The sequence below is a fragment of the Siphateles boraxobius genome, unplaced genomic scaffold (assembly GCF_051911475.1).
Source record: "Siphateles boraxobius isolate OS27281-9 unplaced genomic scaffold, OSU_SipBor_1 26, whole genome shotgun sequence".
Lineage (NCBI taxonomy): Eukaryota > Metazoa > Chordata > Actinopteri > Cypriniformes > Leuciscidae > Siphateles > Siphateles boraxobius.
Window position 1 is genome coordinate 27,392,611 of NW_027508876.1, and position 11,737 is coordinate 27,404,347.

At 38.7% G+C, this 11,737-nt stretch overlaps 1 protein-coding gene across 1 annotated transcript; it reads right to left on the reverse strand.

The window, feature by feature from the left end:
* Positions 1 to 1,079: 1,079 nt before the first annotated feature.
* On the reverse strand, positions 1,080 to 10,694 carry fam171a2b (family with sequence similarity 171 member A2b). The gene is made up of 8 exons (XM_077245296.1): positions 10,480 to 10,694; positions 9,581 to 9,808; positions 8,824 to 8,916; positions 7,042 to 7,194; positions 6,749 to 6,928; positions 6,068 to 6,181; positions 5,857 to 5,983; positions 1,080 to 4,860 (listed from the first exon to the last, which is right to left on the reverse strand). Exons 1-8 carry the CDS (start codon positions 10,574 to 10,576, stop codon positions 3,306 to 3,308), a joined length of 2,547 nt encoding a protein of 848 aa, XP_077101411.1. The 5' UTR covers positions 10,577 to 10,694; the 3' UTR covers positions 1,080 to 3,305.
* Between the last annotated feature and the right edge of the window lie 1,043 nt (positions 10,695 to 11,737).

Below are 11,737 nucleotides of genomic sequence, written 5' to 3' on the forward strand. Positions count from 1 at the left end.
TATGTTGTATGTATGTTGAAGCAAGAGTAGAAACAGCTGATTTCCAAGAGGCTTTATTGAACAACCTTGTTCTATTTTTTCATTTAGTCGTTTTCTTATCCCACTGCTGTAAGCTTGCACTCTAAAAAATGCTGGGTTGTTTTAACCCAATTTTATGATCAATTATGGACAAACCCAGCCATTGGGTTACATTTTTAAATAACATTTTTAACCCAATGTTTGAGTTTATCCATATTTGAGCCAAAATGATTAAAACAACACAGCATTTTTTAGAGTGAGATGCTGGATCAATCGTCCTACAACTCTTGGTTGTGTCGTCCTCGTCCATATTTTTAACCATAGATCGCACGATTCACACGCCTTAGAGATGAAACACAGATGGTCAACCTAGAACTCGATCTACTAGTTAGGCCTGATCAAACACACCTGCATCTAGTGTTCAAGTGAGCTAAAGACTTTAATTAGCAGCTCATGTTTAATTAGAGCTAGAAATTCTGAGAAAAGTCTTTGCATTTTTAATCTTGCCCTATGCATGGAAATATGATTTAGATCAAATGTTATCTAGACATTCAGACTTTCAGGGAAAAAGCATTTGAATTCTGGGTAAATAAAATGTATTTCTATCAGTATCTAGTGTCACAGGTCATTTTTGTGAAATCTTTGAATATTATTTAAAAAAGAACAACACATCACATCAATGCAATTTCTACATTTTCGTAATGATCCATTGCATTAGCTGGTATTATATGCGGCAAATTAAAGTAAAAAAAAAAAAAAAACTTCTATACTCTAAGCAAACACAGAACGTTCCCCTAACGTTCCCGAATGGTCGGGTCCCATGAGGTTATTTTTTTGGGAACCAAACAAGAACGTTATAGGAACGTTCCATGTAGGTTATTTTTAGGTTCCATTTTTTCCGGGAACGTTCCCCTAACGTTAAGGGAAAGTTCTAGGAACGTTCTGGGAACCAAAAACGTTCCCAGAACGTTCCCAGAACCTAAATTTGTTTGCTGGGATGATTAACAGCTGATCTACTCTGTAGACCAAACTTTCAGTTTCATATTTAATACAAACAGAAATGAAGGGAAAACCCCACAAGAAATGGAATTTCTTTATTTTATAGCACATGACTTTCGGACACGTCAGAAGTGAAACAGTCCATTTCACATGTGATTTTTCTAGGATATTATGAACAAATTATAAAATTGCAAAAGTTCCATCTGACATGATTTTAGAACAATTAAGCAAAGCTGTTGTGCACAATGGAAACAACATCATAATATCATCAGAGCCATATTCATATTCAGTCAAAGAGAGAAATATTTACACAGTACAGAGGGAAATGTGTTTTAGGGCACCACATGTACATTGACAAAGGCATATTGAGATTTCCTGCATAAATTACCCACAGGTTGTGAACAAACTCTGAAGAGATAGGGGAAGTGAATGGCTTTTGATTTCAGCTCTTATAGGTTTGAGTGAAACTCGTGCTATAAAGACTGTGCAAATCTAAACTCAGTGAAATTGTAGTTCAGTTTTTATACATTTTGAGATTATGTAAGGATTAGGGGGTTTCAGCACTTAGTATATAATCCTCTGTAGAACTCCACAAAACAGCTTACACTATAGAACTTCGTGATGAATAATCCAGAGCTTAATCTCAGTTCCATTCAAATTTGTGTAATAGTTATTATAAGGAAGGAAGGAAGGGTTGCAAAACAAGTGACACACATATGACACATGTTGCAACAGTGCTGTCATTTGTTGTAAGTTGACAGTCATTGCAGGAGACAGCATTAATCACTGGTCTACATGTGATTGGCATCAGATCACCATGAGCAGAGCTATTTTTGTAAAAGTCTCTTTCTATCATGTTTGATAGTCATCAAATAGCTCTGGAGTGTCTCATCCGTCATGCTCCATACGGTACCCTGTAAATCTGCCTTAATTATTCATAAAATGTTGCTTTAAAATGATACAAGTGTTGTGCTTGTTTTGATGATGGTTAACACAAGTAAAATAATACGTTTTAAAAAAAATTGTACATAGAAAAGTACCAAATAAAGAAGTGTCATAAATTACTAGCTTTTAGTATCTGAATGGCTTTTTAAAATGAGCAAAGTCAGATTTTTTTTCACAGTCAATGCAAGTTACAGACAGCGTGAATATTAACAGCGCTGGAAAAGGTTTGGCCTGTAAACTGGTATAGAATATTTCAAATTGGCATTTGAAATTTTGGCAAATTTCTTCCCATTAGGCATCAATATAAGATGCATCCACCTTCATGCTTGAATAGTGTCTATTTTAATTTGTTGGCATAAAAAATCTGTTGTCCTATACTAGTTATCTCATGCACATATAGGCTATCATACATATACACAAAATGCAAATGGCTCTCTTTTAAACAAATGAAAGGCAGACTAAAAATGCTAATTGTGGGGAATATACATTCATTTCTACTGTATCGCAGTCAATGCTTTTTCATTGTAAGTGAGAACAGGGTCCCATTGAAAAAACCTAATTTGGAATCAGCTTTTCCTAAACAAATCTTCAAGTGCTAGGTTTAAACTAGGTGCATTTGAGTGAAAAATGTGGTACGGCATAAAAGAAAAAGGATTTCATATTACAATAAATCAAAATGCATTATGTAATAACTTACAGAAATTCCTATAACATCACATAACACATAAATGTGAACATGAAAAGCCTTGATATAATTTTCCTCAATCTACTTAAGATAATTAAGGACTAACGGTAAAAAATCTGGAATGTTTGAAATCTGAACTGTAAATTTCAGATGGAAGATTGAATGAAGAATTGACATCAAAATGATGAGTATTGAAGGTAGAAGAACGAAGGGATACCAATAAATATACTGCATTAGAACATAAGGAAACAGGTTTCTAAAGTTTAACATGAAGTTCTTGAGACATCAAGTTCTTGATCCAACATATTAAAGACACAAGCTAAAATCCATCCATTCAAAAAGTTATTTATTCCCAAATCATTGAGAGTGAAAAGGTACTTTTGGATCCAATAGTTTGTAAGAGTCTAATTGGTTTGGAAATAACCGTAGACTATAAGACAAAGTCTTCCTCTTTGTGTGTTGATGTGTTGTGCTTTATTTGAATGCACTCGCCCCTTCTTCTTTTTTGGAAACGTCTATCAAGACACAAATAATCAATCTGTGTGTGAACATTTTTGGGTGACGTTTGTAAAACTTTCGATTCGAGTCATTATCAATTCGAACACATCTATAGTTTGTCTAATTGGCCAAGGCAGCTGCTGGGATTGATTTTCTCACTCTACTTCTTGGCATTAAACACCATGAGTGGGCGCTCTTCAATACGCTGCCAGGGACTTTTCTTGTTTTCATCTTTATCGTCAAGGTCGTTGTCATCTTCTGGGCTGGTGACAGAGTCACGTTGCGTTTCACTGTTGCTACTACGTGAGCTGTTACCTCTGCTTCGACCCCTTCTTGGCATTGAAGACCCCCTTGGTTCTTCGGGACCGTCATCCAAAAGAGGGGTCAAAGGGTTTTCCAGTGGCGAACTGGCCCCCATGCGGCTCACTCCTTCACTGAGGTCCAGAGGGTCATGATAGGTTGGTTTAAAGTAGTGTTTCCCGCCACCCGTACCGCTGTTTCCTCCATGGCCCTTGCGCCCGCTTCCGTGGTGTTCCTCTTTGGTCTTGCGACCAGACGCGGATTTGCGCTCATGTTGGGAATTATGGAGACTTGTATCGCCGTTTCGGTCCTTGCTGCTCCCGGCAGGGGCGCTCAATGTGCTTTGGGCGCTGTGGTTTCCGCTGTGCGAACCTCCGTGGCTGAGATCTGCCCCTACATCTATGTATGAGTGGCGTACGTGAGCGTTGGCACGGCCGTCGAGTGATATAAACCAGGCACGAGGATGTTGCTTTACCCCCAGTTCCAGAAGCTTCTTCTCGGTGAGGGCTTGTAGCTCCCCATTCATCTGCGAAATGGTGGAGTCATTGAACAAAACAGGGATGTGAACCGGTCCTGGTGTTCCACTTGAGGGCCAAACACTATCATCTGAGCCTGCTGGAGATGCACCTTGTTGGGCTTCTGAATGACCTGAACCAGGGGTCTGGCCTTGGTGGTTTTGGCCTTGAATCCCGCTGCTGGTTCCCTGTGAACTCTGTCCATCTCTGTCTGCCTGGTTCGCTCCATCCTTTCCCTGATCTGTGCCACCGAACTCTGACGAGAGCCTCATGTAGTGGGCCGGGATCACAAGAGTTGGTACCATAGAACGGTACATATTCTCCTTCATCTGATCCAATGAGCTGCAGAATATAATCTGACCTGGTTGCGTGTTGAGTGACGTTGGACGAGCAAGGTGATCTGGCCCCTGCAAGACCTGCGAGTACTCCGGTGGCTTGTCAACATTTGGTGGAGAAGGCGGATCAGACGTGTAGCCACGATTATCATTGACGTGCCTCCGGCGATAGTCATCTTTCTCGCCAGGGCTGTAGTTGCGTCCGTAGTCCTCATGTAGAAGATTGCTGTCCAGATTGCTTGTATCTGTGGATCGATGCACCTTCATGGGGAAACTCTCTGCATTTCTTTGGGCACCTTTGGACTGCTTGGTCTTAGATGAATGCCGAAGCTTATGGGCAGGAATGTTTCTGGAAAACTCTTCCCGAGCGCTCTTGAAGGCATGGGATGGGGATCCCTCGGATTTGTTGGTGTCCAAGTTGCTGTTGGAGGCAGCGGATTCAGCATGGCCACCACAGATGAGGTTTAAGTGGGACATGGAGGTGCCTTGGTCCCGCTTGGAGCCGTTCAAACCAGATGGAGCTTGAACCTGTTTCTGCTGCCGTCGGGGCTTCAGACACTTTCGTCTGGAAAATAAATATTGACATTTAGTAATCTTGTAACATATATCTTATAATAAACCCAGGTTCAGTGGGAAGACATGCCTGTGGTGACATTTCTGCAAAATGATTTTAGAGTACGTCGTTTCTCACATGTTTCACGATATTTTCAAAGTGAAATGTCCTGTGAGTGGTGGTAAAAACGTGTTCAGTTTTACTAAAAACCGATTAACACGAATCTGGCAATGTTGTTGGTTGTTGCACATATCGTGGCAGTTGAACTTAAATGTGTGGTGCTAAATGATTAATGCTATATTGCGATTGAAACTAAAGCACCACCTTCACTAACCGAAAATATTAAGCAAACATAAGAAGAAAATGCATTTGCTGAAGCAACCATGCCATTTTAGTTTTCAAAATTCAAAACATATTTGTTTACAAATCATACACATATGGTAAAAGTGTTTTGAGGTCATAATAACATACTAATGTGTAAAGAACATTATTAATCAATAATCTGGCCCTTTAATCATAATTTGTGAGAAATGGATTAAACGTTGCTGGTGTTTTACTGGCACTACTGTTCATTTCAGCTGGAAACTGCAGTGAATTGTATGTATCATAGAGTGTGATAAAAGATGGACAGCACGTCTCCGCTTCCGTCCACAGTAGAAAACTAAAACCAAACGTATTGGGAAAATAAACACTTGAACATACATCTGCATGATGAGAACTACCTAAAATAACAAAAAACATCTTGTGTTGTAATTGTAAAATGTAATTGGGTTTTTTAGTTTGGCTTGCATCCCATTTGCTTACATGGAGAGGGCGGGGTTTAAGACCTATACTGCAGTCAGCCACCAGGGGGCGATCAAAATGCTTTGGCTTCATTTTTAAGATGTGTGTACCACATTTGGTATGTATAAATACTTTTTTGGTTAAAAAAATGTAAGAGGCATGTTATTCCAATGAGCCTATTTTGCTTATAATAACACATGATTTAGACTTTAAACTAGTACACACCTGCAGTAGTAGAGTAGGACACAGAGTAAGACTAGTACCAGCAGTGCCAGAGATCCCAGGATTGACAACAGGAAGAAGGTGTGGTAGGCTGTGATGTCCCTCAGGCCTGGGTGAGACAAACCTGAGCCTAGTGTTCAAATACAAAGCATGCTCAGCATTCGTGCGCTTTTTTTTTCTGCATAAACCACCGGGTTGCATTTGAGTATATTACCTGCTGAAGAACGGAAGGCTGCGATCCAGTAACCAAGCTGGGAGGCAGTGAAGTCCCACGTTAGCTGTGATCCCTCTCGAGTGATAAATCCTGTTCCATTTCGTACCCATAGTCCTAGGGAACAAACACTTATTATTTACAAAATGATGAACTAGCATTGATTGGGCTTTAGCAGGACTTTCTGGAGGACTTTGTTAAATAAAAGCATGTCTTTAAGGTGTCTTAAAGCAGCACCAAGTAACTTGTCCTCTGCGGTCGCCCTACAGGTTGGAAGCGGATTTGTCCATTACCGCTGTCGCAAATAATTTAGCCTACCGCAGCCTACTGTCGCACGCGCACACACATGCTCTCTGTATGGCCACAGACAAGGTAGAGTATGATGCATGATTTTATGAAAGTATGATGTATTGCGACATCACAAACGAGCAATTGTTGCAATTGTAACGCTTGCCGTAAAGCAAGTCAAATTAGTAATTTTCTTATGTCTCATTAGAACTACAGAAACGCGACCCGATCTGGTAATCTTACATAGCGTGGATATATCAGATAAAGGTCCGCAAAGCTGTGGCATAAGTGCATTTCACCATGTCACGACTTGATGAACCACTGAAACCATTTTGGAAACATTATTTTAAGGTAAAAAATCTTACTTAGTGTTGCTTTAAGCATGATTGTACATACCTGTCTTGGTGTCGTACATCCATACAGGAATGCTGGTTGCAGATCGTATGCGAGTATCAGACGGCAGAGGCACGGAGATGTGAACGGGCTCGGTGACCTCAACCGCTCGACCCTCGCGGTCAAACAGTTGTGCATTGACCGCTGCAATCGTTGTAAGGTCCGTCCAGCCATTCTCTCCTCCTTAGCACAGTTACACCATCATAAATATACTGTAATGTCTACAGATCTCTTTCATACTGCAAGACTCTCTTATCTCACAATTTTTAGACTTATATAGAAAGACTTTTTCAGACCTGTGTTGTTTGGTTCCAGAGCGAGTGGGTAAGGGAATGAGTTGATTTCATTCTGCTCTCTGGCTGTTGTTAATACTGCAGTCAGTTCTGTGTAGGAGGAGTTAAACTGTAGGCTCCGCCTTGGAACTTGCAGCCATGGCTGGCTCCGCCCACCTGGAGGTTTAAACAGTAATAGAGTACATTAGCGCCCGCCCCCTTTTTCAGCGGCACTGGTTCCGGAAGTATTTTTTCGATTCATTTTTCACATAGGGATTTAAAAAAAGTAATTTTTAAAGAGTTATAGACCATGAACCAAGACAATCAGCTACAAGGTGAATCACTACAAACTTTGATTTGAAACAAAAAAGTTTTTGAAAATGGTACTTAACGGATTTAGTGAGGCAAAGAACTACAATGAAGCATAGCATAGTCGAATTAAAACTGATGGAGAATCATAAAACTACTCATTTACAAATGTTGATTATAAATATAAACAATATATTTTAAATTTATTGCAAAATATGCATATATATACACACATTTAAGTATTTTGAGAGCATATAAAGATCTACTCGATTACATCATTCACAATGCTTCATGGGAGTGGACTGAGCGTAAGAGTGTTGCTTGTTGCGACTTTCTGATTGGTGGAATTTTCTGTACAGCATCATGGGTAATGTAGTTTTTCACCACAAATTCCACTGTTAAACACGATTATTTTAAAACTAAGTTGAAATGATGCGGGATGACGGCTTCAACAGAAGCAAATACCATTAATTAACAACCTAGTAGCTCACAGTAGGTCTCTCTTTAAAGGTTTAAATGTTATCATTAAAAATCCGTTTCCCTATGGAGGAAATTAATGGAATTTTTATTTCCAGAACCCGACTGTAGGGCTCTATAGAAATTAAGTACAATGTCTGAAAAGAAACATAACTTTACTACTTTTATTATATAGATTAATAAGCCAGATAATTAAAAAGTCTGGGCCTAAATGTGTTTCTTTGGTATTTGAAGTGATTTTTTTTTTTCAAATTATTTGGATTCACACAGAAATGTTCATTAATGGCCAAAACTGAAATGGACCAGATTATAATGTTTACACAATCTTTTTCAAAAATGTTCCTTTTTTGATGTTTTGTATGGCTATACAATACTTTTATACAAGAGTTTGTGTAAACCAACATTATCATATGATTATATAGTAGACTGAATTCTTAAGTATGGAAACCAAGTGTATTTTGGCATAGAAATGTCTTGTAATGTACGTGTATGACAACTAAGGCCATCTCTGCATTGGATAAAGCGTACTAAATCACTAAATGTAATTAAGCTACATAGCTGGGTTGCCACTTAGGCAACTTTATTTGTTCTAATATTTTGTGAAATGTAAGCCTCTCCAAAGCACACCACAGACAACCTTACAATGGTCTTTACTCCACAATAAATGCCCTATGATTATAGTGGAATTGGAGCAATTACATAGCAGATTCAGATGCCAAAAGATTCTGTAATGGCATTACAATATTTCTGCTGTTGCTATGGTGACAGCTGCAGGAAACTGAAGTGTCAGGTTGACATAAGCTGAAAGCTTTAAACAAAAGAAAATACTGATATATGGACACATTTGCCAACTCAATGTCACTTTTTCGTAACCATCAATCCTCAATAATAATCGTATATTTTGTGATACGGGTATATATATATATATATATATATATATATATATATATATATATATATATATATATATATATATATATATATAACAAGTTGCTTCAAAGGTCACAGATGTTTTCTTACTTGGGGAACCATGAAAGACCTGGATGACATCATCATATAGGATCAGTGTGCCAGGCTTCTGGGCCATCAGGTAAAGACTGACAGAGGCATATACTAGCAGAGAGAGAGATTTGTTAAAAAAGTAGTAAAATAAAATGGGCACAGATTAGGGCTGCACAATTAATCGAATTTCTAATTGCGATTATACGGATGCCACGATTACGTAATCGTTCAAAGCCGCGATTACAAAAGAAAATCCACTCTGCGTGTGTGTGTTTAGAGCATATTTATGTTATGAGAGGTGAATCACGACTACTTCAGAAAATCCAGCACAATATGACATACCAGGCAGTGACGTAAGTGTACGCTGAAATAAAAAGTCTTTCACCTCATGCATAAAATAACCAAACTGAAAGGCAAGAATATTTTGAACTACTAGCTGTGCCACATTAAAAGGCAACACTGATAATTCTCACATTGATGTGGTTACAATTTTTGTGTAAACATGTATTATAATATGCCTATATATATTCAATGTAAATTGTGATAATTGTGATAATCGTAATTAATAATCGCAATTACAATTTCAAGTGAATAATCGGCAATTATGATTTTTGTCATAATCGTGCAGCTCTAGGCACAGATGTCTGTTATGCCACACTGAACAGCATGATAATGGACATCAATATACAGTATATCCGAATTAGCAGATGTCAATGACAGATTTTTATAGATTTTGATACGATGTATAATGTATTCCATTTAGGTGTTTACTCACAGGGTACGCGGCTGGCGTGCCATGGCACTGAGCTGGTGAGGTAATCTCTCTGAGATGCTGTAATGATTACCCATGTTCCTGTGCGGTACAGAAAGCTGACCACCTGTACGCCATCACTGCCTGCTTTGCTTTGTGCCAGCACACTCTGGTTCCCATGAACCGTGATAGCAGCGTTGGATAGGGGTGAAAGATCACCGCCGTCAAACACCTGGACCCTCACCTGCACCTCTGAGAGGGATAAAACAAATTCACATGACCAGATGCACGGAAATAGTATTACCAGACATATTTACGTTCAGAAATAGGAAGTCAAACATCAAATATAATAAATGGCTCTTTTAACCTATTATATGATCCACTAAAGACCCAATGGGTATAGAAACCTCTTAGATCTGAACACAGACAGCTTCATGATTCTCATAAAAAAATATGAGGCAGCTCTCAAACAGCATTCACAGCTCACTCAGGAACAATAGCATGCAATCATATTGACAGCTGAAGTAATAAATAAGCACAATTATAATGCGCCTGTAATGAGCTGCCAGTGGTTCTCAGTAAATCTTAGATTTGCATAATTGACAGGTACACCAAAAGCTGTTTAGATTCAATATGCTTTTTCGTGCAAGTGCAACCAAAAGCTTAGGAATTTCTAACAGGGAAAGGCCAGTATTTCAATAATATACACTTATTGTTTCTGGTCTATAAGGCCATGCGATTCATTTAAAGTAAAATTCGTCAAAATCTGCATTTCAGAATTGCATTTAGCAATCAGAGGCTGATGCATACAAATAATATGCGTTTGCATTCGCATTTAGCTCGTTTGCTCGATGTTTTACAAATAAAATAGCCCACCACTCCCTCATCCAGAACCGCTATGCGCTCCTTTATTCTCTACTCACCGAGAGCTTCCCTTTCAGGGATCGATTTGCCAGCTGTCCCTTTAAAACTGGACAAAAATAGAAAGAAAAGAAAACGAGAGACCAAAAAGGATGGCATTTTCAAAGCTACATCGCTGTTTCCACCTCGTCAGCCATTTGTGTATGTGTTTTTTCAGACATGGTCGCCAGCATCCTTCTGTGTGATGCGGGATGCTGCGCTGCCGCCTGTCATTGTCAGTGGAAGAGGAAAAACAGCGGCCTCGTGTGGTCAATTTGAGCGGTGCTTTAGAAAATCCTACTACATCAATATTGTTTGTTTTGGGAATCTGTTCTGTTTGCATAAAGGGGTGACCGGGGTAGGTTCAGCTGGGAGTTCACCGTGGTCCGGATCTCGGTGTTTTTCTGATGTGTATATAATAAAGGTTGTGAAATAATTGCCTAGGGAGAGGTCCTCCGCACCATAAATTTCTGGTTGGGGCAAGTTGTCATGTTTTGTACATGTTAATAATCTAAATGTATCAATGTATCCAATGTAATAAAACAGTATTTGTTGCAATGCTTGTTTTACAAATTAATTGTTTTGTTGAAATTTTGTTTTGTTTATTTGTTTTGTTCATTGTGACAACATGCCCCACTATTGGGTTTCACATTAGAAATTAAGTTAGCCTATTGTTAATTTGATCTATCTATCTATCTATCTATCTATCTATCTATCTATCTATCTATCTATCTATCTATCTATCTATCTATCTATCTGACATTACACTAGTATTTTAAAATGGATGCAAAGTTTTTGAATGCAGTTTATCAGAATAAAATCCACACTCTTCATGGAAGTCTGCAAACATTGTAGCAGTAAACACCTAGAGGGCGCTATTTAAATAATGTATGCTGATCTAATTTAAGTGAGATGAAATGAACTCAACGCGAGGTCCAGATTCAACAGTAAACAGTCCACATTGTGAGCATGTTGACTTCAGGAATCAATAATTGTGGGAAAGGTGAAAGATACGAATGAAACAGTGGGGTAAAAACTGTCCCATGCTGACCCACAGGTATTCCTGCTGTGAAATAGGTCAGTTGAACAGCTTATGTAAGCCAAGGGGAAGGGGGGTTCGAGGGGCTGTTGGTCTTTTCCCACTTCTATGGAAAGGAATGAATCCTGGAAAATCTTTAAAGGAATAGTGTCATAATTTACTCACCCTCAAGTTGTTCCAAACCTGTATACATGCCTTTCTTCTGCTGATTACAAAGGAAGATATTTTGAAGAATAAGGGTA